The sequence below is a fragment of the Siphateles boraxobius genome, unplaced genomic scaffold (assembly GCF_051911475.1).
Source record: "Siphateles boraxobius isolate OS27281-9 unplaced genomic scaffold, OSU_SipBor_1 66, whole genome shotgun sequence".
NCBI classification, from domain to species: Eukaryota; Metazoa; Chordata; class Actinopteri; order Cypriniformes; family Leuciscidae; genus Siphateles; species Siphateles boraxobius.
This window is the reverse complement of record NW_027509193.1, coordinates 6,301,568-6,322,092: the sequence shown is the minus strand read 5'-3', so window position 1 is coordinate 6,322,092 and position 20,525 is coordinate 6,301,568. Positions and strand designations below refer to the sequence as shown.

At 40.8% G+C, this 20,525-nt stretch overlaps 2 protein-coding genes across 10 annotated transcripts in view; one reads left to right on the top strand and one right to left on the bottom strand.

Annotated features, from left to right (window-relative positions):
* aatka (apoptosis-associated tyrosine kinase a) overlaps positions 1-12,655 on the top strand; it is a 50,782-nt gene extending 38,127 nt beyond the window's left edge. For 2 of the 4 annotated variants that reach the window (XM_077211808.1, XM_077211809.1), the window contains exons 4-14: positions 1,560-1,639; positions 1,885-2,003; positions 2,229-2,316; positions 3,340-3,473; positions 3,795-3,879; positions 3,988-4,109; positions 4,602-4,751; positions 5,501-8,801; positions 8,939-9,083; positions 9,180-9,380; positions 9,538-12,655. In XM_077211808.1, the coding sequence (XP_077067923.1) occupies positions 1,560-1,639; positions 1,885-2,003; positions 2,229-2,316; positions 3,340-3,473; positions 3,795-3,879; positions 3,988-4,109; positions 4,602-4,751; positions 5,501-8,801; positions 8,939-9,083; positions 9,180-9,380; positions 9,538-9,566 (4,454 nt within the window). In that variant the 3' untranslated portion in view covers positions 9,567-12,655. Of the gene's footprint in view, positions 1-665; positions 1,321-1,559; positions 1,640-1,884; positions 2,004-2,228; positions 2,317-3,339; positions 3,474-3,653; positions 3,699-3,794; positions 3,880-3,987; positions 4,110-4,601; positions 4,752-5,500; positions 8,802-8,938; positions 9,084-9,179; positions 9,381-9,537 lie in introns of those variants that run through there. The other 2 variants (XM_077211810.1, XM_077211811.1) reach the window with 2 other exon arrangements.
* Positions 12,656-12,966: 311 nt separating this feature from the next.
* The window catches only part of baiap2a (BAR/IMD domain containing adaptor protein 2a), a 98,272-nt gene continuing 90,713 nt past the window's right edge, over positions 12,967-20,525 (bottom strand). The window contains exons 12-15 of one of the 6 annotated variants that reach the window (XM_077211814.1): positions 20,225-20,378; positions 19,143-19,180; positions 14,812-14,855; positions 12,967-14,285 (exon numbers count right to left, since the gene is read on the bottom strand). In XM_077211814.1, the coding sequence (XP_077067929.1) occupies positions 14,828-14,855; positions 19,143-19,180; positions 20,225-20,378 (220 nt within the window). In that variant the 3' untranslated portion in view covers positions 12,967-14,285; positions 14,812-14,827. Of the gene's footprint in view, positions 14,286-14,811; positions 14,856-15,696; positions 17,337-19,142; positions 19,181-20,224; positions 20,379-20,525 lie in introns of those variants that run through there. The other 5 variants (XM_077211812.1, XM_077211815.1, XM_077211813.1 and 2 more) reach the window with 5 other exon arrangements.

The window sequence follows — 20,525 nt, the reverse complement described above, 5'->3', positions numbered from 1 at the left end:
GTCAGCCATGCAAGGCGCCATCCAGCTCGTCGGGAGCAGTCATTCAACTCTATTTATCTACCAGGCTGGTTCTATACCAGAATCAACGCTGTTATAAATAAATCGACAAATTTAATGTAGGAATATTTTCTCTTCCATATTGAAAGTTCAAGAAAAAAAAAAATCATCTCAGCACCTTTGAAATCCCTTCATTCAGTTAAGTTTGCAATTTTACTCGTTCTGAAATCTTTTGTCGACATATTAAGTAGAATTTCTCTTCCAGCCAATGTGCAATCATAGGCCAGCCAGGGTCTTCTTGTGCGATTGTGCTGAGTTTTAATGCATTTTTAACATGGCCCAGGGTTGCTGTGGGAATGCCAGGAGTGGGACAGGAATGCACAACTCACAGATTCCACAGAAATCATATAAAAGGCCAGTTCAAGTCTGCTGAAGAAAAGAGAGATAGTTTTGTGTCAGGAAAGGGAGGTGGAGGGGGTCATTTCTGTGACAATCCTGGCTCTGAGCAGCAGAGAATGGGCCTTGTGTCTGGGCTGGTACTGGGGTACCAGGCGCTGCTGCTCTGCGGACAAAAGCCACAATGTAACTGAGGCAGGGTGTGTGAGGGGCTGGAATGAGAAGCTTCTGGAACGCTGCAGAGGAGGAGAACAGTTTAGTGCATTAATACAGGGATGGGTCTGTGAGACGCACACTGTGAGACCTGCTCGTAGTGCAGGAGGAGGTGTGTGTGGGAGGGGGGGGGGGGGGGGGGGCTCGTGTTAATGACAGAGGTCTTTCTGCTGCTCACAGTGCTTTATTTGTTTACAATTGCCCCTATAGTCTTGCTGAGATAGACAGAGGCAAGGAGGGAAGGGCAGAGGAGCGAGAGTCATTATGTGTTAATGGCATTGCTTGCGTGAGCAGATGCATTTGGCATGTGCGGAGTTGCGCGGCAGACATACGTCCAGCTCCTGGTGGGGCTAAGGGACACTTGGCACTTTGAACTGATCTCAGCGAGTCGCTACTTTTACACAGCTTCAAGTTGAGTTGGCTCCAGCTGAGAGTTCCAGCCGGGTGCATTATGGGAATGTTGTGGAACGCCATATCTCAGAGCGAGAAGATGAGCTTTGTCTCTGGGAACGAAGAAAGACAGCGCTGCTTTCTCAGCTGTCCGAGGGCTTGGAGGGTTAAACCCCTGGAGCTTGGATGGAGGCATGGTGAACCAGAGGAGAACGGCAACTCCATTTCACAGCATCGTCGAACCCTCATCCTACGGTTTCCTGCCAGACAAAGAGAGCTGCTCTTCGTTGCTGTATCTAATCTGCTGAATTATCATGGTTCAAGGTATTTGGAACCAGAGTGTCTGAAGTTTTGCATCGACTTTCACAGAATTTTATCCATTTTGCATCTAGATGTGGTAATAGAAGAGGTAGTTTAAGCAGATAACCATGTTTCTTGTGGTTGTGCCTCCCTGGATATTGGTCACTTTTCCATTGTTTGGTAACATTCAGACTGCCCATTGTGTCGATTTTTTTAATGTTTCTGCCATCTCTGAATTAATGTTTTCTCTCCGTTTCCCTCAGTTCAGCTCCTGAAGTCTATAGACCTCGGACGCCACAGCCTCCTCTACATAAAAGAAATGGGACATGGCTGGTTTGGCAAGGTAAGACCTGTTATAACCCAAGCCATACCATCAGGTGGCCTTTAAAAATAAGCAGCATAGAGTTGATATTAAACATAGTACAGTGCAATGTGGTCATGATCTCATTATGAGCTACCGTTAAACGAACAGTTTGAGATAAATAGCACACGAGTGTAGACTCTTTGTAAATCTGTGCAGCCAGTTTCACAGGTGGCAGGTGTGAGCCATTTCCTCAGTGTTAATGTGTGGTTTGGGCTGGCTTTCAGGTTTTGCTGGGGGAGGTGAATGCTGGACTCAGCACCACACAGGTGGTGGTTAAGGAGCTGAAGGCCAGTGCCAGTGTACAGGAGCAGATGCAGTTCCTGGAAGAGGTCCAACCTTACCGGTACTCACCGTTCCTCTCATCTGTCGTACCTCATCTTTTTTTAATTACCCCCTCATCTCATGCTATATATCCAAATATATGCTATATCTATGACATTTTTGTCATTACATCCCTCTTGGAGGCACACGATAAAACAACATTAACGATAGCTCTTATTTGAAATGTATAACTAAACAGTTTCTTGTGTGAGCAGTGTTATGAGGTTAGAATGTGTGGATCTTACAGGGTGCTCCAGCATCCAGCCCTCCTGCAGTGTCTGTCCCAGTGTTCAGAAGTCACGCCCTACCTGCTGGTTATGGAGCACTGTCCCCTGGTAAGCTACCGAATACCAGGCACTTTCCTCACTGTACTCAGAACACACTCTGAGTTGGTCTGCCTACCCTTCAGAATCTATACCAGTGGTCAGCAGCCTTGTGAGATGATGTGGCATATTATATAAATTATAATATGATTTATTGAAGTAGCATCCCCTTTATTTACTAGGTATTGTTTTGAAAACAAGAAACTGCAAAAAAGCAACTGCACAGGTTTTGTGAGTGTGAGTGGCACTGTACTGTGCAGTTGACCCTTTTTCTCATATAAGTGTATGGAGAGTCTGTGTGTTTGGATTTAAATTTCACATTTTGTATTTTTGAATTTTTAAATGCATAATAATGCAAGAGAAATAAAGTAAAACTTTATCCTCAGGTCACTTAAAATAGTAAAACAAGGAATCCAGGGAGTAGAGAGGATGCATGCATTATTTTATGTACCATTTACCAAATCTTTATGTAAATCTTGATAAGTTAATGCTGTATAATTAAACCCTCATTCCCAAATGAACGTGCAGCATCTGTAATCTTTACAACTTTACTAAAATGTAATTTATGTATTGATCCATACTATGTAGTTATTCTATAGGTAATAGTAAATAAAGAGTTCACTGTTTCATAACATTAGGAACGGTTCCGATCACCATCAAATGAGGCTTTTTTCTTTTTACTTGACTATGCTGGGTGTTTGTCTTGTTACCAATTTCACAGTCTTAGCAGTTTTTGCTTTGTTTCATTCCAACACAGAAAAGTATAATAATCTTTCAGTTTTTACCACTTAATGAGAATTTTACTGAAAAAGTGATGTTTCTGTAAAGCTGGTCTGAGCATCCAAGGGGGACGGAGTATAGGGATTATTAAACAGCTTAATGCTCCCTCTCCTGGTCATATTAAAAATTGTGAATTTGCAGGGTTACAAACTGACACAGTAATGGTACCAGAACACAATGTAGCTGTATGATAAGTATGATAACACACATTAGCATTCATGTGTTGTTCATACGAATGATGTTTACTTCATACAGGGTGATGTTAAAGGATACCTGCGAAGCTGTCGGGCCACAGACTCAGTGACCCCTGACCCTTTGATCCTTCAGCGGATGGCATGCGAGATTGCTTCTGGTCTTCTGTACCTTCACAAACACAATTACATTCACAGGTCAGGATCCACTAGCCTTTGGCCTTTTCCCCGCATATTAATTATTTGAGTTATTTTTCACCCCGCCGCTCACTGGACGTCCATCTCTGGTGTCTCCTGGCAACAATATCCTGGTGCTGCCTGAGTACATGTCACAGACTCCAGCATCAGTGATTTTGTTGCTGGGGGAAAACCCCTCACTCAACAAACACCATCAATTATTTATAAGTTACCCATGAAGAAAATGTGAGATGACACTGCAGACTTCCTTTGTCATGAAAGTTTGCTAATGACAAGAACTACAAATGATGCAAACATTGCTCCACTCTGTCCTGTTCGTAGTGACCTGGCCCTCAGGAACTGCCTGTTGACCTCAGAGCTGGCAGTGAAAATTGGGGACTATGGCCTCAGCCACAGTAAGTACAAGGTGAGTCTGTGAAGGCTATACAGATTGCAGTCATACTGATCCTATTATTTTGACATTGTCTCACCATTTCCTCATATTCAATATCAATGCATCCTTTCCCCTGGTTAGGATGACTATTATGTAACAGCAGATCAAATATGGGTTCCTCTTCGCTGGATTGCCCCAGAACTTATTGATGAAGTCCACGGCAATCTCTTAGTCGTGGATCAAACCAAGGATAGCAATGTCTGGTGAGAAATGATTCAGAGAAGAACACAATGACAGAGGTTCTCAATCTTGAGGTCACAGGAGATTACATGATATGTTTACTAAAATGTAACCTGGATGCAAAGGTGAACAGCATAACAATCAGGATGCCACAAATGGGAAATGCAGAACTAGCACTTATTTGGATACTTATTTTGTTGTAATATTTCGCTTACATAAGCATGCTTTTAATGATAATACTGGACTGTATTACACACAAGCTCAGCCCCTCTCAAAGGTAAAATTCCTTACATAATTTGCAGCCTGTGATATCCTGAAGTACATTTCTTAACTCTGTGCGGGTTCTCTATAAGTTTGTAATAAAAAAAAAGGTATAGTTGAACAATAAAGGTAGAAAACCTCTGGCCTGTGAAATATGTGTGTAAAATGTAAGATCCAGTATTTAAGAAATATTATTTCCTTACTGTCTAACAGACTCTGACTGACAGAAAGCTGTTTGTTTTTTGACCCTGCAGGTCACTAGGTGTGACAATATGGGAGTTGTTTGAACTGGGGAACCAGCCTTACAGGCACTATTCTGATAGGCAGGTTTTAACATATGCTGTAAAGGAACAACAGCTCAAACTGCCAAAGCCCCTGCTGAAAGTGCCTCTGTGTGAACGCTGGTGAGTCGTATCACAAGTCACAAGTCCTTGTTATGAACCACCCATCCCCTCACATCTGCCAACCATGACTCCCCTGACCCCATCGCCGCATTCAAACCAATCAATGTTCCCCTCCGGAGACACACCAACATCAGTTTTCTTTTAAATACATCTAAAGCAATGCATATTTTCCAACCACAGGCGCTTCTGCCAGTCATTGCCATTTTCTCTGGCAAGACCAACAAATCAATACCGCTCAAATCCACTGTGGTCAATCATACATTTATCCAGTCCTGGAAGCACACAGTCATTCATTTACCCTCACGCACTTCAATCATTGTCCATTTAATCAATAGCAGTCATGCATACAACTATACCACTCCATCCCCTATGGGCATACTAAATAATGAATGACCATACTTTAAGACCGCAAGGCTACTATCACACTAAACTGTCCATATTTCAAATCATCAATTCATGGTTTTCTGGCAATTGTCCATACTGTACTAGACTCCATTTTTAAGTATCCATAAAACAATAAGATAATAATCAAAACTGTGCTACTCATAAATCATTAGGTGCCAAGAAAAGAAGCAAAATGTTGATGTCTGTGTTTTTAAGGTTTTTGAACTTAAATATAAAATTAAATATAGTTTTTGTAGGCAATTTGGTTTATCCAATCTATTCTAATCCTTTACAATCAATACATTTTCTGATAAATATTAGTTCAGGGTCTAAAATATTTGCTTTTCTGTCACGTGTGTGAGCAGGTATGAGGTAATGCAGTTCTGTTGGCTGCAGCCTGAGCAGAGACCTGTCGTGGAGGAAGTCCATCTACTGCTAAGTTATCTGTGTGCTAAGGGTGCCACTGAGGCTGAGGAGGACTTTGAGCAGCGCTGGAACTCTCTCAGGCCAAGTCTGGGCTCCAACAGGTCTCACAGGACACCTGTACCTGAAGTAGCTTCTTCTACTTCCTCTTCATTTCCCCTACTTGAACACTTCTCTATGGCAGACAGCTTCCAGTCTGAGAATGGGGACGACATATTGACAGTAACTGAGACCAGCCATGGGCTCAACTTTGAGTATAAATGGGAGCAGGCACAAGCTGAGCAGCCCTACTGCTCCTCCTCAGCTAGTGGACCATTGGGAAAGAATAATCCCCATTACCAGGATATTTATTACCCTCATAGCAACTCCACAGGTAGCTGTAAGGGCGAGAGCCTCCCTCTCGGGGTCTCTCCATCCTACTATGAGTCAGACCATCCAGGGGTGGTTCCAGTGCTGAGTGCACACAGCCCCTCAATAAGTAGCGAGTACTACATCCGCATTGAGGAGCCAGTTGAGTGCAACATCAACTTAGAAGACACCAATCTTGATTACAGCCCAAGAGTTGAAGCCAGCAACAGCAGCTTGTCTTCAGTGGACAGGAGGAGCCCCATTGGGTCTCTGCCAAACACCTACTGGTCAGCAACTAATGAATCCATCAGTAATGACTACGATTCAGATAGTAGCCTAAACATGGAGCCACTCCAAAGAAGAGTTCCAAACTCTGTAGAGACTGAGCAGTCAGAACCCCATTTTTCTTCTAATGACAGGCACAATTTACAGTGTGAACAGTCACCTCAAGCAGGGCCAGATGTTCATTTGATAAGAGAGTATGGTTCAGACTCTAATCAGCAGAGAAGAGGCTCGGGAAGTCTCTGCCATAGACTTGAGGCAGTACAGGAAAGCCCACTTGGCATTTCAGTCTCTCTTAGTAGTCCCAGCTTGGCATATTGTGATCCATACCTTGAATCGAACCAGAGAACCGCAGAAAGAAGTATGGGCAATGAGGGCTATTATGACATGATAGGCCCTGTTCAAAAGAATGTTCCCAGACCCCACTACATGAGTATTGATATTGATGCCGGTGATGGCCTTCTTTTGGGCATGGGGAGTGCCAATCCAGAAGATGATGATGATGATCTGTTTTCTCAGAACATGTTGACTAACTGGAACTCCAACCACTCAGCAAACAACAACAGTTTAAGCGATCGTATGCAAACTGTGGGGTTTCGAGATGCATATCTTGATTTACGTCATCCAACACCCTCTTCTCATGTTGGGAATTTTAAATCAAGAGAATTGGAAACAAGCAACAGTTGTACATATAATTACATAGATTCTCTCAAAGTCCACTCAAATATGGAAGCCACAGATAGTACACCCACCACTAGCAACCCTCACACTGACTCAGAGGGTGGTGAGTACCTACATTTATGCCCTGAAGGTACTCAGGATGTTGAATCATCTTCCAAATGTCATTCTGTCACAGAAAGTCAGCATATCCATACACAGCAGAAGAACATTGCTCATAAACATAACAAAAACAATACATCAGAATTACATGTAGGAAGTTACAGCAGAATGAATCCATCAACTCTTCCAACGGATATTGTAGTGACTAAAGACAACATGTTATTTGAGACAAGGATATCCCCTGCACAAAAAATTAAAATTGGGACAGATGGTTCTTCTGGAGTGTGTGTAAAAATGGTGTCATGCCCTAAGGATCAGTCTAAGAGTGTCTCAGATTGTAACCCTTTGACAGACAGCAGGATGGTGCCCAACAACTCCAGTATCAGTCTGGTGGAAATTAATGACTGCAGTTATAACTCCACAGACATCCCCTCTGGAGTTCTTACAGATTATCCCTTGGACTATGCAGAGGTGGTTAATATTGAATTGACTCATAGACCATTACAGAGGGAGACTGGGTCCAGACACTGTGAGGACACAATAAATCTTGCCTCTAGCAGCAGTCCATGTGAGGCCTTCAGTCCTGATAGTTATCACACACCCATTCAGCCGAAATCCCTAGACAGTGGCTATGACACAGAGAACAATGCATCCCCAGAGTTTATCTTGAAAGCCCATGAAGGGAATCCAGCCCTTAGCACCAGTGTAGAATCAGATGAGTGTGACATGGTGCTCCAGATGGACCTAGATGATGATGTCGATGTAATGCTCCTTCATCCACCCAGCAGTCATCTACCACTGATCATCCTTGGTGAGAGGAATCAGTACAGAGACTCTGCTTATTTTTCTGACTATGACATGGAGAATGACAAGAGCCCTTGTGTAGGGGGAAGCAACTTTTTCAATCGCCAAGACGAGGAGGATGTCTTTAGACTCGAAGCAGAAAAGACAGTTGGGAAAGAAGGACATTGCATGGAGAGTGAGAGGGGAAATAACATCTCTGTGCTAAAGGACAACAATTCAGCCCTTCATGCTAAACAACTGTGTCTTAAGACAAATCAAAATCTGTGTTCATCACCTACATTGGTTCCAATGATTTCCATGCTTTCTCCCTTTCCTCCAGAGATGGGGGGATGCTTGACCAAGGAGTCAACTCCAGATGATGGTATTGGACTGGAATCTGATCATTCTGGAGAGGAACCAAACTCTGAATGCTATTCTTCCACAGTGTCAGAAGGTTCCTCCTCGACACAGGAGGCCTCGGGTGTGGAGGAGCCGTCTAACGGAGACACCAGAGATTTTTCCCCAGCAGAGTCACTAGGTGCAGACTGTATCATAGTAGATTTCAGTGGGGAGATAATCCAAGCAGAAGACCAAGAGGCCTGTAACAAAGTGGACAATACAGAACTTACAAGAGAAGGACACACTGAGGAAAAGGAAGATGAGAATTCAGTGGAAGAAAGGGGCATAGGTCAAGCTTTTTCAAGATCAAATCATGATGATTCCTTGGAGAACATTCTTCCAGCCTTGCCAGAAGACCTTGAAGTCCCAGCTCCACTGGGAAATGGAGAGGAGGCAGATGAGGAGGATTCTGAGGATAGTGATGAGTCTGATGAAGAACTTCGTAGCTACAACATACAGGAGCAGAGTGATGAGAGTGATGACGAGTTCCCCGTGGTGCCTGTCATTGTGAGCGACCGTAGCAGTGCATGTCATCTACGCAGCCTCCTCAAAATGCCCTCCATACTTACACAGTCCTTCTGCGATGAACTGGAGAGCAAGAAAAAAGCGGTGTCATTCTTTGATGATGTCACTGTGTTTCTGTTTGACCAGGTTCGTAGAATTATCTTTTGTAGTTTTGAGGTGGAGCATTAAGTAGCATGTTACTTTCTTTTCTTTTCAGAAAAATAGACTGATTTGTGCAATGCTTATCTGATTAAAAGTTTGTGTCTTGCTGTGTATTGATGCAGGAGAGCCCCACGGGTGAGCTTGGAGACTACAATTTTCCTGTGGAGGCAGAACTTAATGGCCAGGCTTCAGAGGTGGAGCTACCACAACCCCATGATAGGGTCACTGCCCCTGAGGATTCACTAGGAAAAATTTTCCCAGAAGAAAGTGGGTGCTCAATAACAATTCTTCTACATTGATTAGATTTTTGCATTGGTATTACCTATCATTCAGTAAAATTTCACAAGCCTCTCACCCTAAAAGGTGGTGAATGTGAGTGGCAAGATGATTTTCCATTGATGCCAAGCCCTTCAACATCAGAACCTGGCTCTGAAGAAATAACTACTCCACCCAACTCTCCCGTCAAGTCTCTAGATGAAAAACCAGTACCACCGTTTTCCCGATTTAGTGTCTCTCGTTTCTCCATTACGCACGTGTCTGACTCTGACACGGACTCCACGGGAGGTCAGTTTAGCTCTGCACTTCTTCACATAAACACATTCTTGATATAATTTAGGAATTTAAGGGCTGTGCTAGATACATTTGAGTTTTGAATTTTGAGTTTTTGCTTTATTCATGGTTGACACTGGAAGTTAACTAGCTCTCTCCTTTCGTCACACAGGTAACAGTGAGAATGGAGCCCAGGAGTAAATGGGTCATTGACACACTTAATTGAAGAGGTGTTTAGACTCTGTATGGTTTGATTTGGTCTGATCAGACTGTGGGTTCTCATGTTTCACTATCTTTTTTGTTGTTTTAAACGTGCTGGATGAAAGGGTCCTGTCAACCTGATATGCTGTTTGGACACAGTGCCTCATATTGTAGTGGATTAGCCAGCCCCTTCCAAGTGTTCCTAGACAGACGATGGTTGAGTGACAGTCTGTTGAGGATAACAGTTATAACAGAACAGGAAAAGAGATCTGTATAACATTACATATTTATTATCTATGTATTAAAACATGATGTATGAAGATTATAACTTATTTGCACAATTCAGTATCAGTATAATGCTGAAAGCATAACTTTTGTTTTTACACATAACCTGTAGGAAACAATACAGATACAAGGCTGCTCTCATTTGCTTGTCATGCCCCATATTGTCAATACGTGATTAGAGTATGAAATATCTGTCTTAGTGCTTTACATGTTTCAGGTTGACCCAATGAGCCGTATAAAATAGGGTGCAGGATGAGACCACCGAAAAATACATAGGTATACTGAGCCCCCTACCACAAGCTGCTCAAAAGTGATATTTTCTACATTTGACCACTTTTAACAAAACGTTAGCTCAGGGGTGTTAAGGGTAGGGAAATAAAAGTAGGCTAATAACTGTATTAACCATCATGTTTAAAAGTCTTCATACTGTCTGCTGTTTTGCTATTTTTTTAATGCCAAACAACTTTCATACAAAAACTACCTGCACTTTAATTATTTAAACCAAGACATTTTTATACATCTCTCTCCTTATAATCAAGTACATCTAAATCAAGAACTTATGTCTTATTAAAGTGCAGTTCAATTATTAAAAAGCGAGTTTTTCTCTGGTTAGATCTTTAGTTCCCTAGACTTCAATATCCAGAATATTTTACAAAACATTACAGTACTTGTTTGCTCTAAGAATGACAGTATTGGTGGTGAACAGGTGATAAACCAGTGATTTCTTCAACTAGAGGTAGCTTGCATATAGGACAGCTTGCACAGGGGTCATTCCTGTTATCCAGCCATTTGAAAATTATTTTAAAAATATGTTTGCTTTTATAATGGGTTTTCAGACTTTCAGAAATATCAGGCACTTAAACCCTTTAAAACAACTATCATGTGCTACATTCTGAGTTCAGTCTGATTTAAATCTTTCAAAAAGATCCGTCGAAAACTTTGGCATATCACAGTCGATCACTTGACCCATCATTTGCATCAAACTTGTCATAAAGTCCCATGACTGCAATTTTTGAATGCTTAAATGAGTGCAAGATTTCACAGTTATGATAATAATGGTCAGGCGATGTAAATGTCAATCTGTTCTTCACATAAAACTATTGTATGACTTTACAATCAATACTGGCCTGCGGTCCTGCAGACAAACACAGAACGGGTCATCTTCCTAATCTTTCAGTATTGAGCCACATGAGTATTGCGCATCTAATCTCTGATTTGCCATAGTTGTACCTTGTTCAAATTTCATCAACCATGATTGTTCATTCACAATCTGAATTTAAAGTCTGGACTAAAGAGATTTACAGGAAATTACCTCATGGAGACCGGCTAAATCCTGTTTTTTTTTTTCAATCTAGGAAACAAATGTACAGCATATTTAAATTAAATTAGGCTACATTTATGGGGCTTTTACCATTTTTTAAGCTGTAGCTCAGACATTCAATTGTGAGAAAAATGAAAATTGAGTGATTAATGTAATGAGTGAATGACAATTTGTTTTAAGTTTCCAATTTTAAAGGGTTAGTTCACCCAAAAACGACACTCAAAATGATTCACTCTGTCATTAAATACTCACCCTCACATCGTTACAAACCCGTAAGACTTTCGTTCATCATCGGAACAGAGAGGAAGATATTTTTGATGAAATCCGAGAGCTTTCTGTCCCTCCATAGACTGCAACGTAATTGCCACTTTGAAGGCCCAGAAAGGCAGTAAAGACATAGTTAAAATAGTCCATGCGACTACAGTGGTTCAACCTTAATGTTATGAAGCGACGAGAATACTTTTTGTGTGCAATAAAAACAAAAATAACGACTTCATTCAACAATTTCTTCAGTTCTGTGCCAGTTTCTGACAGTGTCTTACGGGCTGGGAACGACATGAGTGAACTAACCCTTTAACTAGTTTTAACTCTTTTATCCAGTATGACATGAATGAAAATGCACGACATAATAGGAATGACCCTGATGGCGATTCATTTATTGGTGCTTGTCAGGATCAGAACTTTTAGGAAGCCTGTCACAGCAATCAATTTTGGGCATGAATAACATTTGCTTCGGATTCAAGAGATACAGGAACTCATTTCAGGATTGAGTGAAAAAAAAACAGTGGGTTATCGAAGTCACAGTTGCACACTTCAGATGTGGTACTTAAAGACACTTAACCAAGTCAAAGGAAGAGTGACCATCTCGTATGTGAACAAAATCTGTTACGAACAATAATGGCAGCTCCTGCAGATCTGATCCTCCGTCTGGGATGAAGCCTCATCTCAGAAGTGTTCTTTTTGTTAAATCCAATAACAGATAGATGTTCAAAATTATACTACAAAACAATTCAGATGGTCCAGACGGCATGTGGACCTAACGTGTTTCTACAAGATTCTCTCAATATATTTTGTCCCCATATGATCTGAGGTGTTACACCGAGAAAAGTTATGATATCTGTTTAAATGTAACGTACAGCTGTACCTGTCATGCTCTTGCCTTGATTCACTGGAGCGCATACACATTTGTGCCAATGCTGTAAGTCACAATCACTGCATTGTACCCTCGCTTTCTCGCTGTTTGCCTTTTAAGAGTTTTATACTGTGCTGAACCTTGCGGCAGTAGGTACTTTTTCTCATCCAGAGCATCAGTGCTTCATTTGCGTGTTTATGGTTGCCAAAGAGAGGTTAAATGAAAGTGAACAGTGTTGAATGTAGTGTTGAGGGGAGAAGTCTGTTGTTACTGCCTCATTGCTGTCAAACCGTATGTCCTCACGACTCATGCCTACTGTACTATTCTAAAAATAAACCAAACTATAGTTTCTCCTTGTGCCTGTGAGTTATTAAAGATTTATCATACATATGCATAAGCTCAATGCAAATACAGTGGCCTCTAAAAGTCTTCGACCACTTTAATTGAATATATAAATTGATCATGTAAAATAAAAATGATTATGAATGTCAGCATTTGGCCGCGTATCCCTCTTTTGCTTTAACGACAGCATTACCTGAACTCCACAAGTGATGGTCATGTTTTCCAGCATGATTTGAGATGATCCAAAGAGTAGCTTGAGCTTCGGTCAAAGATAAGAAATTATAGACCGCAGTCATTATAATCTGAAAGTGTGGTAGAGATCAGTTTTCATTTGCTTTTTTATTTCAGAAAAGACAAGAATGTGCACATACATTAGCAGTTATCCATAAATAGGAATAATCAGAAAAGCCAAAACAAAAACAAAACATTATAAAATGGGTTTTTAAAGCTGATCAGACAAAATCTCTCCATCGAATAATCGCACAACGTTCCCACTTTCCTTAAACAATCCAGAGTAGACGCCCTATTATAAAACATGCAATTCATATCAGTATCTAATCTACCTGATTTCATATTTTTTTCTGTAACAAATCAAAGGTTGTATATACACGATGGCTTTTGTGACTGGTCTAGTTCTTTTTAGTCCCTCATCAGAAACAAACCAAAAGATATATTTACAGAACCTGCAAATTAATATTTTCACTATTATGCAAGTCTATTTTTTCATATTTAATAAGCAGTATTGCTCAGTATGTGAAAAAGCAAAAGCAACAGGTGAAGACAAATAAACCCCCTTAAATCTATAACAGTCATTGAAATTTCTAAGAAACAAAAAAAGAAAAAGCAAATAATAGTACAAAAATCAAATGGAACTACAAAATATCACATAAAAGCAAATCCCTTTTACTTAGACCAGTGGAGTTACAGATATTCAGAACCGCATTAAGCACAAAACAGCAGGAAAGGCACAGTTCCTGTGTCGGTGCTGCTTGCGTTGAGAAATTGCACTATATATTGCATCTAATACACTGTACAGATCTCTGCATAGACAGAGAATTCACAGAGGCATCACTAAAACATTAGCAAAGCATGGTGGTCTGTTTAATATTAATATCAAGAAGAGGCTTCATCAGCTTTCTGAAATGAGTGTTAGAGGCATGTGCCACAAAAACGTTTAGAACTGACAGAAAAAGAAAGGCTTCCCTATAGAACTGCATATCTACCAACTGCTCACTTTTCTTACATTTTCACATTCATTCAAGTAAAAGATCTCATATTTAAGCAGTCAGGCATCAAAAAAAGAAAAAAAGAAAGCACATTCAGTTTGTTAACATGAAGAGAACCCTTTAGAAAAGCTTTTGAAATACGTGAATTGGTGGTTACAAATACCGATAATTATGTACTGTAGCTACAGAGTTAAGATCATTACTCTAATCCTTTCAGGACGCAACAAGCTCTCTCCTCCATGCCCTGTGGGTAAATGCATGTGTTCTGCCTCCACATGCTGTTGCAATGACACAGACAGAACAGAAGAGGGCGGTATAGCGCACAGGCCACAGCGCGGCCCCTCTAGTAGTAGAGAGGAGCGGATCGGTCGTCCATGATGCTTGGCCTGAAGTAGACCTCCAGGGAACGGTCACTAGATAGAGAGGGGGTGGAAAACAAACACGGTCAGTACGCCCGCAACACGGCCCCGTGCTTGTGACCCACTGAACTCTACGACACCAAAACATCTTAAAGTCTACTGCACTTTGATTTGGGAAACTGAAGAAAAAAGTACTGCTGAAAGGCATACGGTGATTCATTTGACATATACTTATGAACAGGCATCTGAAGGGTTTTTGGAGCAGGCATGCAAATGGAACAAGACACAGTTACTTCTGATAGAGGCATGCAAGAGTTAGATTCAGGGTTACCTCCAGCGCCAACACCATTTCCTGGCAACCTATGACCTCTCTGGCTGGTACGAAGTACAGCTCACACACACACACACAAAAAAAGCCAAGGACCAACCAGAGAGGCAGGTGGCGGCATGAGACGAAACAGTTGTGAAGCCCTACTGCCCGTTTAAGCCCAACAGCGAATGGGAGTCGGAAAACAAACCAAAGAATAAAAGAAAGGGCATGATTGGTTTGGCTTAGCAGCGATGGAGGCAGGTGACTTACGGAGGTCCTGCAACACTCAGAACCGGGACATTTCAGGACCAAAACTGGAAGGTAAAGAGAGTCCAGGGGTTTGTACCTGAGATCTCAGCTCAGACCAAGGCTATGCATGGCTACATTTCCACCGCATTCACATGACTGTTAGTGCTGCGTACGATGACTGTACTGTAGGTTACTGAGCGTTTAGACTGGTCATGGATGACGTCACAATCTTATGTTCGAAGATGAGTACATAATAGTACCTCTAGAAATGGCATGGGTTTAAAATATAGTGCAAAATGAAAGCAGTTTGCATAGGAGGTCCGATTAGTAAAGAGATGCGTATGGAAAAAAACAAAGAACTCTTGAAGAGCACATTTAAAACATCAAATCCCTTCGGTTCTTGAAATAAAAGGCATGCTTAGAAAACTGACACACACATCTCAAATAGATCCGATCTTAGAAGAAAAATAAGGCGAGCAGGCAAGCACAGCCACAGAAATACACGGACAGGTCACATATTCATACAGACGCAACATCATATGATGCACAAACACAAACATTACGCTAGATTAGAAGTGTGCTCTTCAGGTTCGTGAAATGTTGGATCACAGTCGTCTCAAAGGAAGGCAACATAACCTCATCTGGACTTTATTTGTGGACGGCCTTGTCTTGCCGGTATGTGGGTGCAAAGCCAAGAAATTGATAGCCATTATTGGCCAGAAATTGTTCATGCCATTTAGATTGTCACTTTTTTATATTTATGTATTTTTTCAAAGAATATATGAATAAATAACACCATAAAAATATAAATAAATATCACAATAAAGTTATTTTCGGCTTAGTTGTTTTTTTGTTCAATGCAGAAAATTGTAAATTCAAGATGACAAATTAAAAATCATCAAAAGCTCATTCGAACAAATGTTTTATTAATATATAGATATTTATTTATTCTTTTCGTAAAAAGTCACCATACATTCAAGGTCAATGTTCACTATTTTCCTCCTCAGCATGCATATTGTGATTGTTACACTGATTTCTTGTGCATTTCTCCTAGTTTGTATATTTTCCAAGAAAAAAAGAAAGAAACAAAAGAACATCAACACAGCGAGGACTACACCACAGCTCCAGAGGATCTGTCAGTCAGCATCCTAAAACTGCACGGAAACGTACTACAATGGGAATGTTTTAAAGACATGGGCTGTTGGCACTTCAATATGGGCTCAGAATATGCTAAAATTAATATGTTCAACAACATATGATACATAAATGCGTAACCCAATTGATATTCATAAAATAAAAGTTCACTTCACATTACTTCATCAGCATTGTCCAATGTACTGAAATCGAACTCTCATTTGATTGGCTGAAGTGGATGTAAAAAAGAATAAATTAAAAATAAATTACCATTTTACAAAAAAAAGTTAATTTTGGTCATTTTGGCAAACATAAAAAACCTACACCAATCCATCAATTCGTAAGCATCTAATTGGCGAACACGCATGAATATTTAAGAATTGTATTTTTTGAATTAGGTCACACATTTGTGAATCATACTGTCAAAATATTCACTATAATACTATTCTGATCCCATACTTTAAGGTGTCTGAGGCAGGATAATGGGGTATTTTTTTGGGATAAAGGTTTCTGCTCAGAGCACTTTTCTTTCATGCATGTAGGGTGAGCGGACGCGTGCCGGTCCGGGCGATCGGCACAGTCCCACCCGAGTATTTTGAAGCTCATGCGACCTTCACTCTAGTTTCGTAGGTCTACTCTCATTTGGCACTTGTTTAATGAGGGAAAATTTCGATTTTCCTTCTAATCATTCCAATTTCGTCAGTAAATCGGAGGAAAATCTAAGCTGCTGTTTGTTGCGGCACAAAGCGACACAGCCTCTGGACCAGAGGAGCACCAGGTAATACATGAGGGATTCACAAAACGGAAATGCTCTTCAAAAACACACACAGAGAGAGTACACTCTGCACAACTAAACCACAAAGAAGAAAAAAAAAACATTCCTCATTATGCATGAGGCTCCCATCACATCTGCTTAGAAAAACACTCAGCAAGAGCTTCGCAATGAGGAGAGCTGCTCCACAAGACTAAATTGGCTTGTGGCACTTTTTACATGAGGATGTCATTTTAGAAAACAACCACATAGCAAAACTTGTGCACATGCATGAAAGACGAGAAGTGGTAAGCAGTCTCTTTGGAGTCCACAGCGATGTCATAGCGGCGTCACTACAGGCGAATCAGAGTCCGTAAAGCAGCGAGACGAGCAGTTGGACTGCGTTCCGGTCGTTCTTCTCAGAGTTCCCCCCCGACCCACCACACGCGACCACCACTATCACCCCGGCAAGACGCAGGGAGGAAGAGAGGACAGAAAGGAGGGATGAGACTGGCCCCTTCCATTGGAGGAGGAGTGTGTGGAGGCAGAGCTTAAGAGAGGGAGGGGCTAAGGGAAGTAGGGGCGTGGCCCCTGTGCTATCCGGATCTGTGTCTGATTGTCTGTCTGTGTTCACACTGTCGAAATCAATTTGCCATCGGAACTGTGGAACAAAGAGAGAAGGAAGCTTGCCAGATCGGACACATTCAGAGAGAAATGAAGAAAAGACAAGACAGCCACAAATGGGCGTGGAGTGAAGGCTGTATGGGGGCTTATTCCTCAACCTTAACATGTCTAACATCAAACTAAACAGCCAACTTCAGTTATGAAATGTGCCATGGGACATTTGACAAAGAGATTAAATTGGTAAAAGGTCAGGTCAAGTTTCATCTCAAAGATATTTTTCTGTTGCCAAAAAAATTATTCGGATTAAATACAATTTACAACAACAATCTTTTGACTTGGTAGTCAAATCGTGTTTACAGTAATGCACTTACATGTTACATTTATGAGGCAGGGCACTGTGCTGGAAAACCTTTTAAAAGGAAGGCTACAAGACATAGTTATTCACTCTTATATAAGGCTATTGTAACTCCCTTTATTTTGATCTCCCTCAGTCTTCACTTTCTCGACTTCACATGGTCCAGAATGCTGTTGTAAGACTGTTGACCTCGGCCAAAAAAAAAAAAAATGACCATAGTATACCCATCCTAGTCTCTCTTTATTGGCTCCCTGTTTATTTTAGGATCCAGTTTAAGATAGTGTTGTTTGTTTTTTAATGACCAGGCCCCATCTTACATGTTACAACAACAGCAACAAAAAACTAGTAAACCTAGTCACTTCTGCTACCTGAAAGGGCTGTTATATAGAGACAAATATGCCAACAGGAGTAATATTGATAATGTATAGCCAGAAGATACCTGCATTTCCCTCTAGCATTTTTAACGCTGTTTAACAGATTCTTAAACACCTCTGATTGGCCATTGTGTTGAGATGCTCAACATGTATGTCTCTGATTGGCTACGATGAACAACAATGACGCATTTGACGCACTTTTAACAGAACGCTTACACAGATACACACGGGAGCGTTTGAATCTAATATCCCTAATATAGAATCCACTGATAGACGCCGCTTTCAAACGCTAACGTGTGTATCTGTGTAAGCGCTCGATGAAGAGTGTTTTTTAAGGGTTGATCATTGTAGCCAATCAGAGACAACACAACACAATGAGCGCGTCAACACAATGGCCAATCAGAGGCGTTTAAGAATCTGTTGAACAGCGCTCAAAATGCTAGAGGGAAATGCTGGTATCGTCACATTTTTAAATTTGGTATCGAATATCGAATTCTGTACATTTCACAACTCTACTTAAAACCATACTGCTTGAAAATACAAGCTTCACATTTCAACTTTTAAACATTTCTGAATTAACTTGTTTCTATTGTAAGTGCATTATTGTACAGTTTTGGTTTGCTTTTATAAACTATGGGGTGATATGACACTATTATCTGCATTCAATAGAAGTGAACCGAGTCTGTTTTTAATTGTCAACTCAACTAGAGGCTCCTAGAAACCATGACTTCAGGGCACACAGACTGTGAGCAGCTCTGATCCTGACCTTAATGGATCACACACACAGTGAGGTTACAATGTCAACAACGATGCATTTCACAATCCAACAGCTCGTTCACTCCACTCACGAAAACAAACAGACAGACACACAACCTTCTCTTGTCAAACCATTTACAATTCTCAGATAATACAGAGTTGGTCTCCCAACAAATCTCAGCACTACATTGCACATTTAGCATAAGCAAGCAAGAGCTAAGAAAAGGAAACATTACAGATATTAACTACCATTTACTAACAGAGGTATAATTAGCAGTACAGTTTTGGCATTTTGGGATCAATTCATAAGACTCTTTATTAAGTGCTGTCATTTCTGTCCATTAAGAGCCGATCTTACCTTGGGGCAAACTGACTGTCATAATCCTCTAGCGCTGGCTGGAATTCGTAAAAACAACATTTCAGTGCGGCTTAGAAGCTTATTTCCAGCTTAGAAGGAAAATATCCAAGCGTGCATCAACACAGTGTATTAAAGGGACAGTTCACACAAAAATACTAATCCTGTCATCATTTACTCGCTCTCATATCGCTCCAAACGGAAGGATACATACATTTTTCATAATGTTTCAATTGCATTTCCTAAAATGAAAGCAGAATGTGACCAGGGATTGTCAAGCTCAAAAATAGACAAAGAGCACCATAAAAGTCTTCTGAAGCCATACAATAATTTTGTGTTTTGTTATTCACTGAACACCTTCCGCTTTGCTGTTGGTCTCAAATGTAATTTAACAAACCCAATCCAAGCTTAATGGAGAAACGTACCAGTCGCAACATTTCTACACAGTGATATTATGTTGCTTTTTGCACACAATTTGTGTGACAAGAAATAAAAGTTGTTGGTGTTTTACAGCAACTAGCGATCATTTCAGCTTTAAACTGCAGTGAATTTTATGTAAAAATATAGATAGGCTCACTGGCAAAACGTGCCTCTATGTTGTAGAATTCACAGTCAAACTTGTCGAACCCGATGTGAAGTGCCAAATCTGTACACGCAGAAACGTGAATGAGATTTGACAGATTTGTACTAATGTGCACAAATCATATGATTTACTTCCATCGCATTTTTTGCCCCTAATCAAAATGCTTTCGGTGCACAGAAAAGTGAACCTCTCCAAAACAGCTTTCGTGTTCCGCAGAAGAGAGAAAGTCTTGTGTTTGAAACAACATGAGCATGACTAAATGATGACAGGGATTTCATTTTGTGATGAAATATCCTTTTAATATGAAAATCATGCACGTTAAGAGAGACCTTCACCATTAGTAAGCTTTACAAAACAGATTAAAGAAGAGCTGACATAAAGATTACACTTTAAGCAGAGTTTAAAGAGAATTACAGAGAAAAAAATTCCAAGAAAGGAGACTTCAGTGAGAGATTCCGTCTAATGCTAATACGTATGTGTGTGTGTGTGTGTGTGTGTGTACCTGTGCGAAGCCTGCCATGCTGTAGGGACGTGGTCGAGTCTGTGTTAGGCTCTGTGCCAACAGTCGGGCAGTTAGACCATAGTCAGGCATGGGCAAAGACATGTCCTCTCGCTCCAGCAGGTTTCCTGTGCTGCTGCTCTTCCCATGGTGAAGACTACAGGATAAGGTCAGTCAATCATTCATCTTTACACCTGCCATTAACATGTGTTTGTGTTTCGTATCTGGACAGTTTTTCACTGGATTGCATTTACACCTTTATTCAAAGTCTCTCCAGTAGTTTTATCGTCGCAAAATCACCAGT